Raw genomic sequence first — 22,070 nt, 5'->3', positions numbered from 1 at the left:
TTAATGGCGTAACATATAGCCGCATTATGATGTGAGTGAGCGTTGGACGTAAGCGTAGTAGCCTATATGAGTGTTAATCATAGTAGGGGTATGGGCACATATTTATACACCCGTCTGTCCACCTTAATGGCGTAGTGTAGCACCGCATTAAGGCGTGACGTGAGCGTTGGACGCGAGCGTAGTAGCCCTATATAGACCCATGAATTTATATAGGGAGTATGGACGTGTGTAAATACATACATATATTATAGAGTCTGAGAGGCTCGATATTTTATGGGATAAAGGTTTTATCGCTTGCGGCATGCATTCGATTTTTCTTTAGAAATTAATTTGGGGAAACATAAATATTTTATTATTAATTTATTTTTGTCCACTCACTCTAACGTTATTAAATGTTTTCCCCTGGGCCATTCGTTTTAAATTGCCCAGTCTGCAGAGTTCGGGTTGGATCTAGTAGGAGAAGAGGCATAGTCACCCGCATTTCTGCAAGTTTTCGCCAGTAGGTTACCTGTTCAACCTACTCGTGTTTTCTTGCTTCCGCTTGTGTTTAGTAGCTCTGAATACTTTAGAATTCTTGTATATTATGTGATGTTCAGAAGTGTTAAATTAAGAGTGTATTATGAAATTTTCGAGTTAGGGTTGTCCATCTGCAAGGGAGATTTGCTTAATCTTTTCAGTAAATTTTCCTTGGAGGTGGTCCCCGCACGACTTACTCTGGGTTTCAGGGTGAAATTCGGGGTGGGTCGTGTCAATGCATATGTGTATGATTATGCTCTTTGTAATGATCAATGCGTTCATAAGTATAATAGTCGAAATTAAAACCAAAAGAAAACAAAGACAATAGGAATCGGTGATGTACCTCAGGGTTTCAACAAACTCTAAGTTAATTATATCACTCGGAAAATCTTCGATTCACTTGGAGGTTCTTGATACATCCAATAACACAAAAACATTTCGGTAGCCGATAGACACTTTTCAAAACGCTTAGCATACGACTGGATAGAAATCTTCAAGTATCAATTTGCAAACAATACATGTTAGAAACAAAAAAATTCAAATATTTGTTGGATCAATTAATTGAAGATATTACAACCATGCATGTTCTTACCTTGAATACCTTCATATACTTTTTTATGTATGTATACATATTTGAGAAAAAAATTAGTTCATCTACGACATCGTCATTCTCTATTGGACACCAGCTCCTATGAGACATGTCGTTTGTTGTTCTATTTGGTATGACTTTTGCTTGATAGTCTGTATACATAGACATAATCGCATCTTTGTAAACATCATCATCAAGTCTATGAATCACTTTTTCAATGTCAACTTTTCTTACCTATATATATCTTTCCACGTGTCATACCGTCTCTATAATGTGTTTCAACAAGATATCAGATTGGTTTACAATTTAAGTTATGTAGTTTGTGTTAAGCGCGAAAGGAACATATCTCCTAGCAGCTTCATGATGTAAGAAAAATGGGTGCAAACCCAATAAGATAAGATGCTCCCTACAAAAAGTAAATAACACTGATTAAAATTATAATAGATGTTAACTATGAAAAAATAAAGGTTGAAAAAATAGTACGTACCTTGTGATCTTTTTAGAAGTAAACTACGTCTTGAGGTCTAAATATTGTCAATGGTGGAGTAGTTCATCGCACTTCCAAATAATGCTGCAAAGAACTGTTTGTATTCTTTGATATAAGTATTGTGCACTAAAGGATTGTAAGCATGTTGCGGTAATCTAGCTTTACAATTGATCATATTAATCTCATGCAAAGCCAAGAAACCTGCAGGGACGCCATCCTTTATTCTTCAATAGACATTTTCCATAACGTTTTTTTTCTATAACCTTTGTTTTAAATCTATCTGGGAAGAGTATTTTAGATCCTCTAAAGTGAGTTTAGAAGAAACAACTGTAGAATAAGCACGGTTGGGTTTAAAAGAATTGAGAGTAGGTCTTGGACGGCTTTTAACTGATTGCCGTAGAAATTTTTTAGATGATTTTTTCTCTTCAATGAGTATTTATTTATAGTGACACAAAATCCATGCAATAGGAAAGTAACTCTAGGAAAATATTGGTACAAAATATTCTACATAATTAAGAAAAGATCTTATATTCCTAATTTGAGAGAGGATGATATCTAGAAATTTAGTGTCAATAAGCACACAAGCAAATGGTTTAGGAAACAAAAACATCTTAGACACAAATTTTGACATGCTTAATCAAGAAATTAGCCACACAACAATATAACTACACTGACTTTTCCTAATCAAGAAAAGGAAAAGCGAATAAGCTCAAATAGACTTCATGATCAAGAAAGGGAGTGACCAAGAGGAATATGGGTGTGGGAAGGTAGACTTTCATAGGCAAGCACGGACAATCCACATAAGCAGCAGCAATAGGAGGAATTGTGCGAAGAGAGGCAATCCACGTAAGATCAACTTCTTTCCAAGCCCGGCCCTAACCCAGTGCGGTCCGTGCGACCGCACTAGGCCCAGACCAACGAGCACATCAAGCCAGCCTTCTAAGAAAACCAAAGGGCCAGAAAAAATTTGTTATTTTCTAACTTGGCCCCAATTTTCCAAGAAAACCAAATGTCCCAGAACAATTTCGTCATTTTCCAACTACCCAATTTGATAACGTAACCAAAAATTCAAGATAATAGATGGTTGGTCAAATAAAATGCAAGTAACCCAACCATCCCAACTACACAGAGAGATGTTTATTATCTTCATATTTTTATATTTAACATATCTCATAGTTTATTTTTTACTTTTCATTGGCTTTTTTTATAGTAACTAATCATATTTATTATCTTAATTAAGATGTATTTTTAGAAAAACAAAATAAAGACTACTAATAGGTTTCAAACCTAAATATTTTTTTAATAAAAAATTTAATATAAGGGGCCCAGATTCTATTTCGCACTAGGCCTTCGATCCTTCAGGACCGGCCCTGCTTCTTTCTCCTGCTTCTTTCTTAGGACCAGTGTTGCTTTCACATATTTTGCTAATTTTATGTAGTCTTTTGAGCTATGCATACATTTTCCTCTGGGATTCTCCTTAAGGAAAACAAAGACCAATCCACATGTAATTTTTTGACATCCGAAGTGTCAATGTCATAAAAGGAGCGGCACTGCTTTTGTGCACGTTCTTGTTCTACATCATATGCATTGAACTACATACAAAGCATAAGGGGTAATTACAACAGGTCAATTATGTACAAGAGAACACTTATCATCAAGCTAGTATACATTAAGAACAAATGACAATCCATCTGATGTATGGCAATACGCAAGCCCAACCATTTGGTAAGTCATGACTCGTCTGCCTTTGGTTCAAGAACAACAGGGATTTTTTCTTTCTGATCACCACGCAACACCTCGACAATCACCTGATCAAGTTCAAAGCAGTACATTATTGAAAGATGCGGTTTACTAGAATAGATCTATAAATGTTTGCAGGGTATTTAATTTGGAAACAGTAAGGAACAAGGCCATGAAACAGAAGACTATACCTTATCCCCTACGTTACATTGGTCAAGAATTCTATACAGGTCGCTGCCATTTGTGACTTTTTTTCCATTCACAGAAGTTATGATGTCACCCAATATGAGTCTGCCATAAGAATCACGCTTTGTCGGTAGGAGTCCCTGCATATTGGAGGCTCATGAGTTCTACCTCAATGGAAGCACAACAGCGTATTTTCATACCATTATTCTAGAATCATGTTAACTCGAAAGTGGAAATCAATTTCTTTAGCACATGAAACTCAAGGAAAAAGAGACGGGGCAAGAAATACCGCTTTTCCAGCTGGACCATTTGCTGGTGCATCTAGGACAAGCACTCCACTGACCCCCAACTGCTCAACAGATTGATCAGGTGCAAACTTAATTCCTAAAATAGGTCTAGTGACCTTCCCGAATTTGACCAACTGGTCAACAATGCCATTTACCTGAATATTTTTGTTTAAAAAATAAAGGAAAGAGAGTGTCAGAAGTGTTATCTCCCACATGAAAAAATTGAAGGATTATTAGTGAGAAATCTCATTGATGTCTACTCACAGTATCAACTGGAATAGAAAACCCAACACCAGATGATGCACCAGATGGAGAATATATTGCAGTATTTATCCCAATAAGGCTCCCTGAACTGTCTAGAAGTGGCCCTCCACTATTACCGGGGTTAATGGCAGCGTCTGTCTGTATAACATCTTGGATTGGACGGCCAGTTGCAGCCGAACTGATTTCTCTGCGTAGTCCACTATTTTATAGGAAAGGAACTATGTTAAGCAAATACATACTGTGGACAGAAAGTTCATAGAAAAGAAAAACAAAAATCACAAGAGCTAAAACGATACAAAGCAATCATCTAAGAAAAACTAGCTGCCTTCTAAATATGAAGCTTAAATTTCATTTAGTTGTGCATGACTCAAGAGTGAAAGAATCAAATACAGATAGAAAAATGGTCTTCTTTCTAACAGAAATAGATATCAAACTTTTTACCTGATAACACCAGTTGTAAGGGTATGGTCAAGTCCAAACTGTAAGTTACACACAAGGAAATAAACGTCTCAGTTGAGTAAAACTGTGTAACCATCTAGTAAGATGTAATGATCAGAGCCTTCAAAACCAGTTAAAGAGTGTAGTAGGATCATGCAAATATAATGCTTGTTCAAGTCAACAACATTTCTACCCAACTATAAAGCCTGGCAAAACCCTGCTATAGCAAAAGCAATTCTAGAGGGATGGTCTTCTTTGCTTCTAACAGAAAAGATGTGTACAAATAATACATTCAACTTCCCATACATTCTCCAGAGATAAGGAATCAATACATTATGAGTTTGAAATGAATAGGTTAGCAAGTCACTTGGTATGAATATGTAATTCGTGGACAATTTTGTGATATACTGGTCTAGTATCTTACAGCATGCATTAAGTGATATACAATTGGAACATAGTAAATCACAGATTTGGTCACGTAAGATATGTCTAATGTATTAAGAAGTAACAGCAATAATGCAAGGATGAAGCAATTATGAAGTAATATCAAACTTACAGGATTGCCAATAGCAAAAACTTTCTGACCAACTAGCAAGTCTGCAGAGACACCAACCGGTATAGGCCTTAGTTTGTCCTTGGGTGCATCAACATGTAAAACCGCAACATCCTTATCTTGGTCAAATCCCACGACTTTTGCATCAAAAGTTGACTGGTCAGCAAGAGTGACCCTGGAAACAACTAGCATATCTTTAGATGCAAACCATGAGAGGTGCCATTTCACAGCAAAAGAAGAGGACTACAAAATGAAATCCCCACCAAATAGAAAGCTTTGCTTAATTAGCAAAGAAAAGACGTCCCACACATGACAGGAGAAACATAAAATTGCACTCAACAGCCTTTAAGAAGAGTTGCATAGTACCATTTTGGGATGATGAAACCACCAAATACAAAGAAACCTAAAAATTAGTAGAACATAGAGTTCCTAAGCACCACACACTTCAACTAGATTCCACAGATGGCAAACGCAATAACAAAATAACCATGTATATATTCTACACTGCAGCCTCTTTTAAGTATACTAAAATGAAGTGTACGTTTACTTATCACATGAACTACATTTCCTACAATTCACAACCTAGCTAACCTGTAGCCTACAGATTGCAACAAACTTCTTCAAACAGAAGTACAAAAGCATAGATAACTCATACATCTTTGCCACACTTTTTCACCCCTTAGCAATACATGAGTTTCAAAATGTATCAAAACGCGAAATTCCACTGGCTTAATGGAACAAGAATTGGAATGAAACGAACCTGAGATCAGACGCGCCGCGAATGACATGATAATTGGTGACAATGTTGCCTTGTTTATCCCACACAAACCCCGAACCAGACCCCTGCGGCACCTCAAACACGTCCAAAGTAAACGCATCCTGCCTACAAAACACACTCACCCCATTCAAAAGCACTCCACTAAACTGTCAAGTAATCAGAAACCAAATCAGACACCATTTAGTTACTTGGCGGCGAGATTGGTGATGTAAACCACAGAGGGAGTGTTCTCCTGGAACAGCCGCACCGTAGCGAGCTCATCCGTCTGGAGCTTCTTCTGCGGCGTGACTACAAACGCAGACGCCGAGTCAACGTCGGTGACGAACAGGGACAAGGCCAGAGCTAGAGAAGTGCAGAGAATGAGCAACGAGTCGAGAGCAAACAAGAATGGATTGTTCTTGGTGGTGGTGGTGGTGGTGGTGGTGAGGAGAAGCTTGTTGAGACATGGAGGGCAGTAGGGGAACACAGACCGTTTGAGGGTTTTGAGATTTGAAGAAGATGGGGTTGGGAGTTTGTGGAGGGAAAGAATGGTGAGCTTTCGGATTGGGGAGGGGTGAGGAGGGAACAATGGAGAAGAGAAGTGGAAGGTTGTGGAGATCAGAGAAGAAGCAGCCATGGCATGGATGAGCTGTTGCACAGTTGGGATTGACTAGCTTTGATTACTTATATCCAAGTATTCATATTACAAGAAAGCAATGGTGGATTCTAGATTGTATTGTAGCGAAGTATATACCTTTCTAATTATTATAAATAAATATTAAGTTTCTTTCACAGTTAACCGTTATGTCCTTTGTAACTAACTACTATAGTACTATTTGAAAGGGAACTTTTCCCTAGAGCCAAAGAACTGACAAGTCCAATGCTGCACTCCCTTCTCAGGAAATTTCATGCTGCTTATAAAAACCCACACCAGAAGTCTTATCCTAATCGACAATTCTAAATCGGATTTGGTACATGATGTAATGATGTAAAAAGGAAAATTACAATGGGTGAAAAGTGAACGATTTTTCACCTGTGAAAGCTACCGATGCAGTTAAAGAACAATTTCATTAGATTAGACTCTCCTGAGAGTAATCCAGAAGGATCACCATATTCAGAAAACTCATGATTGTATCCCTATGTATTGAGAACATGGCTTTAAAATGCTCGGTGGAAATTTCCATTTGTGAAAAAAATCCTGTCTTTGAGCATTTGATTAGTTGCAACTCCATAGACTTCTGTGAATAAGCCATTCACGAGACGAAGTTACAGAATCTTTCGCAAGGGTCTTAATTCCATTGGTACGCCATCAAAGTTTCCAGCATTTATATTTGACTCTAGCATCGGTCGTTTCCCAGCTTCCCATGCAATACCTTGTGCCAGGTGCTCCTTAGTTGGTGTCAACATTACAAAATTTGGATCGGCTCTTTCGTAGCTGAAATCGATCAAAAAGAACAAATGGACCATCAGAAGAATGACCTCAAAATGAAGAGTCCATTAAAATATCATTCATCTCTGAAAGTAAAAGAGAGAAGGAAAGAAAAACAGAACTGAACAATAAGAAAAAATATGTGAACCTGGCTTGTCTGATATTCTCAACACGAATGCCAAAACCATAAGCTGTATTTCCAAAAACGTGATCTCGGACAGCTGCACGCATACACAAAAGGATCATATGTCAAAAGGGGTCCAGAACTTAGCAGAGAAATAGAAGCGTCATTCAGACCCAAATCCAAGTCATATACAATGGTCCTTCAGATGTCAAAGAGGGTCAAAAAGGGTGTGCACGGAAACTGCATATTCCCTATAGCTAAATATGAAATTATCATTGGAACCCCAGATATAATTACTTGAGAAAACTCGCACCATTTAGAATATGTATGGCTATTAAAGCTAGAGAGTAATTAGTCCCATCATATGACCCCCAAAATAGATGAATTTGTTCTCGCTGTCACTGCCTTACAACCCATGGCATGCCAGACAAACAATGTCCATGTTTATGCTCATAGATCTGTTTGTATAGCATAGCAATCCTGGTACTCAATTAAGTGAATTAACTCTTCACTTAGGTGATAATAGGTCTGATGAATCTCACAAATTCTAACATATAAACATACCTGAAATGCTGAACGTGAAAGAAGGTTTCCACCATGATTTGAATGCGAATGCTAGCGATGAGCTGAGAGGGCCCACCTTTCCCTGCAGGAATGAATAGGAAACGAGCACAGGTTTCATGATCTTGATATGCTCCAATATCACAAGCATAAGATTGAATCAGATAGGGTACCTTCAGCAAACAGTTCTTATTGGCTTGCCAAGATGCAGCTACTTGAAAGGTGGAATCTGGTATATTCTTAGGATCTGGTACTCTGTTTGAGTTTGATTCATCGTCTGATGATTTGGTATCATCAAACCTATCAAGCCTACAAACCAGCATCATAAAATAATCAGTCACCCACGATTTCTATTAGCTTTTGAATATGTATCTAATGATATACCTTGATTGTAATTCAAAGCCAAAATCGATATAATTCGTAATCCCAACAATTTGATTCTCTTCGAGGGGATTTTTCACCTGTAGCATTCGTGCAGTACAAAGCTAATAAATGCCATAGATGTTGACTAAAAGAATTTCAAAAAACCATTGTTGATAGACTCATACCCGTCTTTGGACCACCACATGTTGATAGAATGAGGCAATGAACTACAGTTGTAAAAGTAAGTGTTTGAGATCCACCGAATAGTGTATAACACAATACCAATCGTGACCAACAGTAACTAGTGTAGGAATACAACCACATGTATGTGCAATAATTAGCTTGAACTTTTAAAGGTGCTACATTTACAATTGTATGCAGGCTAGGATATGCAAATATATTGGACTTGAATCAGTCTGAATGGATAAAACTAAACAGAAACAAACCTGATTACTTCTCGAAAGCTCGAGACCAAAATTGAACGATGGACTCAAAGGACTATCTGATCCCACTCCATACCCAATTGCACCACTCCAATTCTTCACGTCTTTGTATTTTTGTCCATCTTTGCTCCCAACTTGAAAAATTTAAAAAAAAAATTATATATATATAAATAACAAATAGTTTCATCTTCAATTAAATTGCATTAAGAATAGTTTCATCTTCAATTAAATTGCATTAAGAATTTAAGATCCTTATCTATTACTTGAAGAAAACAACTCGTGGCACTGAATAATTGAAAACTAGTTCTAGATTAAACATCACACTATTCATGGTCTTATTATCTGCTAATATTTTCTACTGAAAAGGGTTGTCATATCGCAAAACCACAATTCATTTCCCGAACACTCATGTGCAGCCAGTCTCAAACTCTAGCATTATAGTCGTGGGATTTTCAGAAAATGCATGATAACCATGAGTTTCAGAATAGAAGATTGATACTTAGCATCACAAAGAATGTGAAAAATCATAAAACATGTCCATTGCAGAGGTCTAACATGCACCCCATGCTAATTGCATCATAACATGATTTGCAGGTTAAGCTTATCCAGCCAGTTTTTACTGGTAAGACTGAAACCAGTTAATCTGGCCATAGCCAAGATCTTTTGAAGAATTGAATAAGCAACACAATTGACAAAACTGAACTCAAACAAAAAGTAACTTGGTGACTTACATTCTGGCTCATACTGCACACCTGCAGTTAGACTACCCATCTTCATCACCAACCACGCCTTTCTTGGCAAATCATCTTTCACTGTGAAACAGAATAATTAATACATAGTAATGCAAAATGCTACCATAGAGTTCCCTCCTATCTAAAAGCCAGATGATGCAAAAACAAAAGATGATTATACAATAGAGGTTAACCACAACGTTCATACCCAAAAAAGAATTTACCAACAAAGTTTCACTTTTCTAATGTTGTCTCATGTACATTCATAGCTACTAACTGTAAAGACGAACCAGAAAAATTGAATAGCTACATTCATAACCACAATGTTCACACCCAAAAAAGAGTTTACCAACAAAGTTTCAATTTTCCAATGTTTTCCCATGCACATTCATGGCTACTAACTGTAAGGACGAACCAGCAACATTGATAAAATAAGATGATCTAAAGCTGTTTTACTCGAAGTCAGAGAAAATAAAGGATTAACTCCTTCCAGCCCCACCCCAAGAAGGAATCACTCCCATGTCAGACCTCTAAGTATTTGTGTGCTTGTGTGTGTGAGAATACAGCAATGTAGGAAACTATAACTCACAAGGGAAGAAACCTCATAAAACGGAAGGTCAGGTTACATACCAGAGAAAGGCATGACTGTGGCTCCAATAGATAAGTTTGCTGACCCGTATCTCAATCCCATAACACCAAAGTCCTCAGATGTTATTCTACTGGAGTATTGAGATTTGTCAATATACAATTCATTAGGGAGTACACCCAAGATCACTTAGAATATTTACAAGTTGGTTTTCCAGTATGAATGAACCTTTGTTTGAGCAGCAGTGGGAAAACACCAAATGCTCCAAATCCATATTTTGGGTAGTAAGCACATGCCCTCATCTGCAAAACCCTGAAAGTGACATAAAAGTATGGCAGTGTGTCAATGAACAACAATTGCTCAACCATAAAAACAATGTGGCAAAATGAATCTCGTTTACTTCAAAAAAAAAACGGTCCTTACGGATCTGAGTTTGATACGAAGAGGTCCACGAATGTGTGAGGATCATGAACATCACTGGTCAACAAAATAAACATTAATAAAGTTTTAGCTACGACATAACAGTCTAAAAAGAGCAACTTGATGTAATAATTGGGAACATTAACTAATACAACAGTACCTTTGCCAGCGGAAAAATGCATTCCCATTAATGGTCTCCTCAGGTTTGTGATCAAGCGGACCAGAGAGCTAAACATGTTCCAGAAAAAAAAAAAAAAAAAAAAAAAAAGGAAAGACTTGGAACTATTAAAGTGCTGGAAAGGTGCAATGATAAGTATACACAACAGTAAGAGTTAAAAGACAGTTTCTTAAAGATACCGTTGCAACTAAATCCACATGAGGGTCATCAATCGGCTTTAACATGATCATTGTGTTGAAATGCCTTGCTTGTTCAAAGTAATCCTGAAACAGACCTTCCAAAGCAAGCTTCCCAAACAACAAGTCATATGACGACTCCAACATCCTGCGTCGAAACAAAGTTACTCATTAACTTTACTTTGATCAACAATGCATATGTCAACTAACCGTATACAATATCATCTTCACCTCCATTACTTACTCTCACTCGACTCTATCGTTTTGATTATACTTTACACACATTCAAGCCGGCCAATGAAGCCTTCACTTTCTCAATTATGCCACTGTCGCTTCTTCGTTTATCATAAATCAGTAACTACTAAATTTCATGAGTTTTTCATACATTTACATAGCTAATTATTACAGTTCTCAGATTCCGATATTATTCATCTAATTACCTAACATAGCTAATCCATAATCTAGCTTAACAATGAAATCATTAAGAGAATCATCACGAATCTAATTCAAGATTCAACGACGAACAGCCTAATCAATCTAGCTTCATCCAATTGAGCAATGCAGAATTTGATACGGCAAATAGTACAACGCATACGATTAAGAACGAACGAGGTTCAAGTTAGGGCAAAACCTGGTGCGAGCGGCGAGAGGAGGATAATCGAAGAGCGGCGGGACGAGCACCATAGGCGGCGGCGGCTGCTTGCCGAAGAAATCCCCCAATACGTTCCCCATGGTTCTGTATCGCTCTGAACTCTCCGGCGTGAAAATTTCTAGGGTTTCTAAGGGAAGAGAGAGAGAGAGAGAGAGAGCTGTGTGTGTTAACAGGAGGAAGCGAAAACCGCGCCTGAAATGTTTTATACAGGCCGAGACGATTTCAACACTCTCCCAAAAGGTGTGCCTACGTGGCGGGTCTAGGTGGCACACTCTCATCCATCTTCGTGACCACGAGTTCCTCACATATTGCCCAAATATTTTCTTGAATAGTATTAAACGCAATTTAGATTAGGGTGCCTTTAGATTAACACGTCAGTTATAATTACTCGGACAACAAGTGTGGCACATAATCAATCCAAACACGAAAAGTAGAGAATAAAAAACGGTTTTAACTAATAAACGCGTTACATAATTATATTTTGATGGGCGAAGTTCTTCGTATTTAGAAATAAAGAGATGAAACATATTCTTTATCTCTCATAATAACATACTTTCTACATACAATCATACTCGTCCCTAACCATATCAGTGACAACAATCAAGGTATCAAACTCGAGAGCAAGATGAGGACATTGAGGAGACTGAAAACCGGAATTATAAAGCACTTGTAGACTTATAAATCTACCGTGTACACCTTTGGAAGATGCCAACAAACAATACAAAGATCTCGATTTTTACTGCATGACTACATGTAGTTATGTCGTGTTAAGTTGGAGTTAATCTACTATGAACTACGTATTTTCATACTTGACTTTTGATAATGATCGATATATTTGCATGCTGATATAAAGAAAATTAACATTCTACCCTACTAATTTCTTGGATGGTCAAAGTTCTACATCCAAAGAATGAACTGAAATGTTTTTCTTCCACTCCCGTTCAATTGTCGCTTTGTCACGACAGCGATGTCCCTAACAAAACATTTTCCTAGTTCGAAATGAGAACCCCCTAACACTCCCTCCCTACAAACCTCAAAGAAGGTGCCTTAAAACTCTTGGAGATGTCTTGCCCGTGAAGTCATAGCAAGCTAGGAGAACGTACAAGAGACTTCATACGCATGTAGTATTTCAATTTGACTTGGTTTCCTCACAACTCGATCATATCTCACGTCTCACCAGTAATGCTATTCAAGAACCTACTTGGCCAGTTGGACTAAGGTTCTCTTTGCGAATGCATGGATCAGTCTCAACCAGAATCAGAGAATGAGACCCTACCCCAGATTGGTTTTATTCCCTTTTTGGACTCTGGGTGGCCAATCCATGATCACTTTTTCAAGATTATGCTCTAGTGGCTCAAAATTCTCATGAATATACCACGAAAATGTGTACTCCTTTCCTAGCTATAGCCCCTTTTGACCAGCTTGGAATTTGGAACCGCCTCCTCAGCTTTTGAATGGACAAGTTCATTCCAATCAGCCATCATAAATCAGTCCAGCAATAACAAACTTTACCTACTTACGGGATTATTTTCATCACCAAATATGCAAAACAATGCGTACTGTCTACTATGGACAATTACTTGGTGTTTGTGTGAACTTCTTATTCTTGTAATGGAATGTTCTTAGACCTAAATACTTCGATTACCAAATGAGTAATGAATAGATGAACAATGTAATGTGTAAGACATGTGAACTTGAAATAAAAAAACGGAGTACGATCATTTAAGTGAAATTATGAAATGTATGAAGAAGACCATGTAAAACAACTTTTCAAAATCAATTGTTCATATAAACTATGAGTAATCCGACACACTTTTGAAGTTGCGAGGTAAATGAAAGAACCACTTGCTCGATTGAAGCAAAGACTTGTAATAGCATGGGAGGTCAATCTCTCTCATAAAAATCACCTATTTTTCTAATGGTCATCAAGATTACCGTTGAAAATAAAGACAAAAAGAAGTATTAAAAGAAAATAAAAAAGAAAATGAGGGATGGCTGCCTATAAGGAAAGTATGGCGCGAAGTTCCACGATGGTTCTGTAGCAGCAGCAGCAGCAAAGGCTTGGTTGGCTTTTCGTCTTGTGAATCAAATTAATCAATGAATGACGTGATTCTTTTCCTTCTTTCCATTTCTCCCCTTCACATATTGTACCTATAAAACTCTCCTATATTTTTAATCTCTTTCTCTTCTTCTTCTTCTTCTTCTTCTTCTTCTTCTTCTTCTTCATTTGGGTTAGGTTCATTGAACCCAAATTCAGATACTTGTTCAGCATAGTCTATGTAAGTATACTGAGATTCCCCAACTGTTTGATTCTGTGTTTCAATGGGTTCTTGAATTTGGTTTGTTTTATGTTGAGAATGTTCTAGTGGGTTTTTGAATATGGGTTTTGTTTTGCAGTAGTTGCTCATATGTTCAGTTTCTTAGTTTGTTTTTATCTGTCTCTCATTTTGGGTGAAACTAACTTAATTGGATGTGGGTGTTCTTTATCAGTCTCTCATTCTGCTCAATAAAGATTGTAACTTTAGCTTGATAGAGATGCTGGGTGTTCTTTTCTACTAGTTGTTTTGGCAAAGTTTGGTTTTTGATAGATTCTGGAATACAGTTGGTAATTCTTTTTGTGTGGAAATGACATTTGAGTTGTTCTGTATGGTTTTTTCGATCATGGGATGGCCTTTTTCGATTGAAATGGATCATATACTGAAATGGGTTGAAAAAGAAAGAAACTTCATGGATGAAATGAGTGTAAGTGCATAGATACAAAAAGGGATTATAAAGAAAGTGTCAGTCTTGGTGAATCAGTATTGGATCTCATTCGTTTAGTAGGTTCAGTTTACTTCTTTCCTGTTATCAGAGTTCTATAATGGCGATTTTGTTTAAAACAACAATGTTCTGATTCCTAGTTGACAGTCTTGACACTGCTGATATAACTTCACACCCGTTCTTGTAAATCTACAGAAGGAGCAATGACAACTTGTATACCAGCAGGAACCGGTAAACTGCATTTCAGAGCAAGGGACTTCAATGCACAAGGCTGCAGAAAGGCTTCTTGGGTCACATTTAGTGAGCTTTCATGGTACCTTATCACCTCCTTAGTAATGCAGCATTTTACATTTGTCTGAAGTTAATTATGCGCATGTGGAATCATGAAGTGCCATATCGAAGAACTCAGAAAACTCAAATATGATACATAGAAGTTTTATTGCATGCATTTTGATGATACAATGCAACATTCATCCACTCACTCATAAATTCCAACCTTATTTAAGTTTTCGATGTTAGTCATGAGATTGCTTAATTTATTTTTTCTTGCTTTACTGTATAACCATCCAGGTCGCGTGGGGTTTCAAAGTTTCTGCAAATTCAGAGATGTAACTCCTCCCAATCTCCAATCAATGAGAGCTCAAAGCCCTTCAGAACCGTCACTTCATCAAGCTTGAGAGATGGTTCCACTAAATATTTTGATTTTACTGTTATTGGTAGTGGAGTCGCTGGCCTCCGCTATGCCCTGGAAGTGGCAAAATATGGATCTGTTGCTGTCATTACCAAGGCTGAGCCTCATGAAAGTAATACAAATTATGCTCAAGGTGGTGTTAGTGCTGTACTGTGCCCTTCGGATTCTGTGGAGAGTCATGTCCAGGACACCATTGTAGCAGGAGCTTATCTATGTGATGAGGAGACTGTCAGAGTATGTTATAGAACCAATAACTTCAATATACATTGTCAACTTTGATCGGTGCCTCTGTGGATATTGCAGTTTCATATGCCATGGCTCTTGGGTTTAATCTCCTAAAACTATATTTTAGGGTATCTTTTTTATGTATACAGCAGCAAAATAGCTTTTTTTATTTGGTAATTAACAGCAGTAAATAGTTGAAGAAAATATTGGGATACATTCTACGAGTCCAAGTAAAGCATAATGCCTGTTCATGTTCAGTATTGGTGCTTGTTTATATAATGACAGCATTATTTACTGTGTATATAACACATAGCCAAATTTTGCATTTGGTAAATATAGATGGGAAGCCAGATAATATGAGAGTATCATGGATTATGGGTTGTACTTGTTTGTGCGTTTTCTCAGGTTTTTTTCTTTCATTCCAGGTTGTTTGTACAGAGGGGCCTGAAAGAATTAGGGAATTAATTGCAATGGGTGCATCATTCGATCATGGGGAGGATGGAAACTTGCACCTAGCAAGAGAGGGGGGTCACTCTCATCACAGAATTGTTCATGCTGCTGACATGACTGGAAGGGAGATTGAACGGGCACTGTTAGAGGCAGTTCTTAGGGATCCTAATATATTCATGTTTCAACACCATTTCGCTATAGATTTGCTAACATCTCAGGTATACTTTCTTCTCATGGCTTGTTTATCAAAACTATGTGTCACTTTCTCCTATACAAATTAGCTCTAAGGATTGACTTTCATAAAGGCAACTTTATCATTTTACGGAACTTTAACACTCACCTACAAAATAAATGAATGTTGATGAGTGTTAAAACTGGTTGGTGCAATTTTGTGATTGCTTTCTAGGTGTTCTCTAACATAAAATGTGTTACAATGCAGGATGGTTCTGAGACAGTTTGCCTGGGTGTTGACACTTTGAATACGAAGACACTTGAGGTGACTGCAACTGACACCTATTCTCTTTAAAAAATTTTACGGCAATGTTTTTCTGAAAGACATATTTACCATCTTCTTCATCCTCATGCCTGCCGTTAACCCTGACCGGAGATCTTATTCTTGTATTAAATATGAGCTTCCCATTTCGTACTTTCAGGTGATACGATTTATTTCAAAGGTGACTTTACTTGCATCAGGTGGGGCTGGACAAATCTATCCGACCACAACAAATCCTCCGGTACTTAGGTTTCTGAAGTATTCATGTTATGTTTGTTTTGCTTTGTGTATCCTAATCAATAGATGTAGTTCCTATCTTAAAGTAGTTAATTGGCAGAAATTGGGTGGTACTAGACTTTAGTCGGAAAATGGATGTTTCCTATATCACAACTAGAATGCTGTATCTGATTGTTCACGATACTCTGACAGGTAGCCACTGGAGATGGAATTGCCATGGCCCATCGAGCTCAAGCTGTAGTTTCCAACATGGAGTAAGTTTCACTATTTAGAAGCACTTTTGGTGAAAATATGTAGATCTTGTGGTCTCGACTAATCAGTACTTACTGCTATGCTATATGGGTTATTGATCATGTCAGATGGGTCATTTTGAAATTTCTATAAAATAACTATAACTTGGTTACTTTACTTCATAAGGTATTTTTCTGGGATGGTGTGAATGGAAAATACTTTCCTGTTTCCTAAGCTAACAAACAAGGGTGTAACTGGATTGGATTAGCTATATCTGTATCTTAAGTATAATCTTAAAGGCTTTTAACAGTTTCACTGTTGTCATTTTCTTCGGCAGATTTGTTCAGTTCCACCCTACAGCTTTAGCTGATGAAGGCCTTCCTGTCAAACCTTCCAATCCTCGAGAAAATGCATTTCTCATCACTGAAGCTGTCAGAGGTGATGGAGGCATTCTATACAATTTAGACATGGAAAGGTTCATGCCACTCTATGATGAACGAGCAGAACTTGCCCCCAGAGATGTGGTCGCTAGAAGCATAGATGACCAACTTAAGAAACGTAATGAGAAGTATGTGCTGCTTGATATAAGTCACAAGCCGAGGGATAAAATTCTATCACACTTCCCAAATATTGCAGCTGAGTGCCTTCGAGGTGGCTTGGATATAACTCGCCAGCCAATTCCTGTGGTTCCTGCAGCTCATTATATGTGTGGGGGTGTCCGTGCTGGACTCCATGGAGAAACAAATGTGCAGGGCCTTTATGTGGCAGGCGAAGTTGCTTGCACAGGTTTGCATGGAGCTAACCGTCTTGCTAGTAACTCATTGCTTGAAGCTCTGGTTTTTGCTCGAAGAGCAGTCCAGCCCTCCATTGATCACATGAAGAGCTCTAGCCTTGACTTCAGGGCGTCAACTTGGTGGTCCAGACCAGTTGTGCCTATGTCACTTGAGCGCAATGTCATCAACAAAATCTTGACCATAACCAGGGAAGTAAGAAAAGAACTGCAATCGATCATGTGGAACTATGTTGGAATTGTTCGATCTACAACAAGGCTTGAAGCAGCAGAGCAAAAGATTCATGATCTTGAGGCGAAATGGGAGGACTACTTATTCCGGTTGGGATGGGAACCCACAATGGTGGGGCTTGAAGCTTGTGAAATGAGAAACTTCTTTTGTTGTGCAAAGATGGTGGTGAGCAGTGCCCTTGCTAGGCATGAGAGCCGTGGACTTCACTACACAATTGATTTTCCTCATGTTGAAGAAAGTGAGAGGCTGCCAACAATAATATTCCCTTGTTCGTCTGTAAAGAGTACATGGAGTTCACGGCAACTACACAATCAGCCAATCTGTTAGGAAATGCAGTTTTCCGGGATCTGTTTCACTCAGTCATGCTTATAGGTATAGAAATTACAGGTTCTCAGCATCATTAATAGTTCATTTTAGCTTCCAGAACTGTTTTAGTTCGAGTTGAAGCATCAGCGATTTGGGCAGCTTCTGGTGAAAACCACTACAGGTTGCACTTTTACCTCCGGTTTATTTACTTTTACCAATATGCTGATTAACTGATTCTTTTGTTTAAATAAAAGAAAGAAAAATTACCCCAATATGTTCCAACCAGGTATGCTCAAGTTCAATGCAAATATGTATCTGGGGCTGAAAGAACCATGTGAAATGTAATTTATGTCAACTGCAATTACCCTAGTTGGTTTAGTCATCCTATTCTTTCTCTGGCATTAGTTTTCCTATACAATGACATGAAGTGATGTATATCTTCATTTTTGCATTGCCTAATATCTTGATGAAGCAATTTCTGTTAAACAATCCTTAGTAGTAGGTATGTCTGTGTACACTAAGAAAACTAAGTAAACAATTGCTTGGTACCAAGCACAAATTAATTCTGCAGATTTGGTCAGTTCCATCCGTGCCCTTAGCTATCATCTCTTCTTTATCATGAAACTTTATATAAAGATCATAATACTGTGCAATTGTCTGGTTATTGTATCCACCACAGAATATGGACCATATAAACACCGCATCTTGTATCTACTATAAAGCATGGACCATAAACCCTCTAAATCGATGCAAATAATAATTATGGGGTCTGGTTCAAGAGACACAATATTTGATATTAATTTTTACACCATTTTTTATCCTTTAGATTTTAGTTAATCAAGTGGTCGTTATTGATTGTGAATTATGATTTGGCAAATGAAAATGTGACATGGCAATAATATTATTTTCAGTCAAAATATAAACAATAAACCTTACTCAATTTAATTAAACAATTTCTTTTACCAATAAACTCTTATACAAGATCAAAGAACTGCAGAAGAACACCATGATCTTCAACAAGAAAAAGAAAAGTTCAGGTTCATGGCAAAGTAAGGAAGAAATCTGAGGTCATCAAATTCTAAATCCATATCGATACTGGAAAAAAAACAAAACAAAACAAAAGAAAAATACCCAGACCATATTCTTCTTGAAGAAAAAAGAGATTAAAGAAGAGTTTAGGGTTTTGCTCATGCCCACATTTAATCTCCTTAGTTCTACTTCATACGATAGGGTTTTCTCATGCCCATATAATTGATCTCATTACAGATGTATATATATTTATTAACACGATCTATTAGAATAACGAGATTGATTTACTTGTTTTTAAAAACAAAGATTAGATGTGTATACTGAATTTGATATGATCCTAACTAAATTAGTAGTTTTATTTGAAGAGGAGCATGGATCTTTACCATATAAGTACGAACCTGGGCTCTTCGCTTGTTGAAGATCATGGTGTTCTTCTGCAGTTCTTTGATCTTGTATAAGAGTTTATTTGTAAAAGAAATTGTTTAATTAAATTTAGTAAGTTTATTGTTTATATTTTGACTGAAAATAATATTATTGCCATGTCATATTTTCATTTGCCAAATCATAACTCACAATTAATAATGACCACTTGATCAACTAAGATTTTAAGGACAAAAAATGATGTAAAAATTAATGTCAAATATTGTGTCCCTTGAACCGGACCCATAATTATGAAATTCAATGTTGGTTAATTATTGTGTTTGATACCATATTGACCATAATAGACGATATAAAACAATCTATTAACACATAATGAATTATTTGATATTACGGTTAAAAGGGTGGAATTGCATGTCGTAAGTGACCAATGAAAAACAATCTATGACAAAGAATGAACCTCTCAGTTCGACTGTTAAAAAGGGTGAAATTGTATGTCATATTTACCCGTATATGGTAGAATTAGTTTTTGTTACTTGGATGGATCAGTTGAGCTGTGCTTTTGATCCTCATGAAAGATTTGGTGAAGTTACAGATGTGATATTACAAGTATCTTCCTTCAAGATTGTTGATAAGTAGGTCCACCAAAGAAACAGGCATGGTTGATGTCACAGTCTGTTAGTATTTATGGGAAACTATGGAGGCAGATAGTGGACATGAGTCGGTTTCTCTTTGTACACTTGATAAACTCCAAACGCTGCTGTCTCAAAGTTTAAAGTACCACTTCATAGTTGATAAGTCTAAGCTTATCATGGATCTTGTGAGGCTACTCTTTGCACTACTTGCCTTTCTAGCTTTGGGAGTGAATGCTGGTGGTTCTGGGAGTTGTAGGTTTCCAGCCATATACAACTTCGGCGACTCAAACTCTGATACCGGTGCTATTTCAGCTGCCATAGCTGAGGTTCCTCCTCCCAATGGTGAAAGTTTCTTTGGACATTCTTCTGGACGCTTTTGTGATGGTCGCCTTATAATAGATTTCATAGGTGAGGTAGCTATGCTAAGAGCCTGAGCTAAGCAAGTTGTGTATCTCATTAGTCTGTGCTTACTCTGAAACTTTGTTGTGCAGCTGAGAAGTTAAAGCTACCATATCTCAGTCCATACTTGGACTCAGTTGGGACTAATTTCAGACATGGTGCGAATTTTGCAACCGGCGGTTCATCCATTAGGCCAGGCGGTTACAGCCCTTTTCATCTCGGCATTCAACTTTCACAATTCATAAGATTCAAGTCTCAATCCATAGCCCTCTACAAGCAACAAAGTCCAGATAGTCAGTTTCTCACTCTTATACATAGTTCTAGTAGTGATAGAATTAGCACTAGGCATAATGTGCGCTGGTTCCATATATTTTGTCATTTTGATCGAGCAGTCTAGCTTAAGATATCTCTACTATGATGCACACTCATTCTAATGAAATTGGTATACTTTGGCACCAGCTCAAAGACTTCCTAGGCCGGAGGACTTCTCGAAAGCTCTATACACGATTGATATTGGTCAGAATGATCTTGCCTATGGTTTTCAACACGGGACAATAGAGCAAGTTCGAGCCTCCATTCCTGATATTCTCTCTCAGTTAGACCAAGCCATCAATGTAAGTATGTAGCAGCACTGATTACTTGGAAATGAGTCAAATGACAAAAACATTGATGGGCATAATGGATTTGTACTAGTTTCAATGTATTTTCAGAAACTATATAAAGAAGGGGCAAGGTTTTTTTGGGTGCATAACACAGGCCCTCATGGTTGCTTACCCTATAATGTTATTTACGACAAATCAAAGCCTGGAAATCTGGACAAGAGTGGTTGTGTGAAGCCTACCAACGAGGTGGCTCAGGAGTTCAATCGGCGGCTTAAGAACAGCGTATCACACTTGAGGAAGCAGCTCCCTCTTGCAGTATTCACTTATGTTGATGTGTATTCAGCTAAATATACAGTAATCAGCAAGGCCAAAAATGAAGGTAAATTCAATGATCATTCACAAACATGTATGCAGCATCATATAACTGGTTTTGTCTAAACTCATGTATGGTAATGACAGGTTTTGTGGATCCATTCGACTTCTGCTGTGGCAGTTACAAGGGCTATCATATTGATTGTGGAAAGAAGGCCATAGTGAATGGAACAGTATATGGCAACCCTTGTCATAATCCATCAAAACATATTAGTTGGGATGGTATACACTACTCTCAGGCAGCAAACATATTGCTTGCAAATCAAATTATCAACGGCTTACTATCTGATCCACCGGTTTCAATCACAGAGGCTTGTCATGGGTGAGCACCATGCAATGAATCAATAATCATCGTTTGCTTGATTAGTAGGATATTTATTTGCTAGACAAGTAATTAGTGATTGTTAACTTTATTTATCTACGATAATCGTTGTTTTAGCCTTCTATCATCACAGCTATCTCTTACTGCTTGACATGTTTGTGTGAAGTGTATCCGAGTCATTAATAAATTAGGTTCTATAAAACAAAGAAGTATATGTCTGAGCTGGTACAATTCAATATCAGAGGTTAGTGTTTTGCTCTCATACGTGATAAGAAATCGAAGTTGTATAGCAGCATTTTGGTGCGCACCAACAAGAGAAAATGATGCTCCAACACTTCTTTATTGAGTATTGACAGTGAGGCATACAAAAGGAGAATCTGACAATGGAATATTATCACACGTCTACAAACAATTAAAGAAAGAAGCAATCTTTTCTTT

At 37.5% G+C, this 22,070-nt stretch overlaps 4 protein-coding genes across 4 annotated transcripts; 2 read left to right on the top strand and 2 right to left on the bottom strand.

The window, feature by feature from the left end:
- Positions 1–3,018: 3,018 nt before the first annotated feature.
- LOC101295548 (protease Do-like 1, chloroplastic-like) lies at positions 3,019–6,469 on the bottom strand. Its single transcript, XM_004304574.1, has 8 exons — positions 6,027–6,469; positions 5,821–5,943; positions 5,064–5,235; positions 4,511–4,548; positions 4,070–4,268; positions 3,808–3,960; positions 3,524–3,658; positions 3,019–3,400 (listed from the first exon to the last, which is right to left on the bottom strand). Exons 1-8 carry the CDS (start codon positions 6,452–6,454, stop codon positions 3,323–3,325), a joined length of 1,326 nt encoding a protein of 441 aa, XP_004304622.1. The 5' UTR covers positions 6,455–6,469; the 3' UTR covers positions 3,019–3,322.
- A 263-nt stretch (positions 6,470–6,732) lies between these two features.
- Positions 6,733–11,560, bottom strand: LOC101294392. The gene is made up of 14 exons (XM_004306297.1): positions 11,460–11,560; positions 10,832–10,976; positions 10,635–10,702; positions 10,478–10,531; positions 10,283–10,366; positions 10,099–10,187; positions 9,469–9,549; positions 8,741–8,871; positions 8,480–8,521; positions 8,316–8,392; positions 8,105–8,240; positions 7,935–8,016; positions 7,395–7,467; positions 6,733–7,252 (listed from the first exon to the last, which is right to left on the bottom strand). Exons 1-14 carry the CDS (start codon positions 11,558–11,560, stop codon positions 7,084–7,086), a joined length of 1,332 nt encoding a protein of 443 aa, XP_004306345.1. The 3' UTR covers positions 6,733–7,083.
- A 2,883-nt stretch (positions 11,561–14,443) lies between these two features.
- On the top strand, positions 14,444–17,994 carry LOC101295256 (L-aspartate oxidase-like). The gene is made up of 7 exons (XM_004304573.1): positions 14,444–14,553; positions 14,811–15,165; positions 15,582–15,824; positions 16,046–16,102; positions 16,260–16,340; positions 16,529–16,590; positions 16,905–17,994. The coding sequence occupies exons 1-7, from the start codon at positions 14,444–14,446 to the stop codon at positions 17,914–17,916; spliced, it is 1,920 nt and encodes a 639-aa protein (XP_004304621.1). The 3' UTR covers positions 17,917–17,994.
- A 2,026-nt stretch (positions 17,995–20,020) lies between these two features.
- LOC101294967 (GDSL esterase/lipase At3g27950-like) lies at positions 20,021–21,792 on the top strand. Its single transcript, XM_004304572.1, has 5 exons — positions 20,021–20,345; positions 20,429–20,629; positions 20,796–20,950; positions 21,047–21,317; positions 21,398–21,792. The coding sequence occupies exons 1-5, from the start codon at positions 20,114–20,116 to the stop codon at positions 21,634–21,636; spliced, it is 1,098 nt and encodes a 365-aa protein (XP_004304620.1). The 5' UTR covers positions 20,021–20,113; the 3' UTR covers positions 21,637–21,792.
- The last annotated feature ends 278 nt before the right edge of the window (positions 21,793–22,070 follow it).

This window comes from Fragaria vesca, linkage group LG6 (genome assembly GCF_000184155.1).
Source record: "Fragaria vesca subsp. vesca linkage group LG6, FraVesHawaii_1.0, whole genome shotgun sequence".
Taxonomy (NCBI): domain Eukaryota; kingdom Viridiplantae; phylum Streptophyta; class Magnoliopsida; order Rosales; family Rosaceae; genus Fragaria; species Fragaria vesca.
This window is presented reverse-complemented; position numbering and strand designations above follow the sequence as displayed.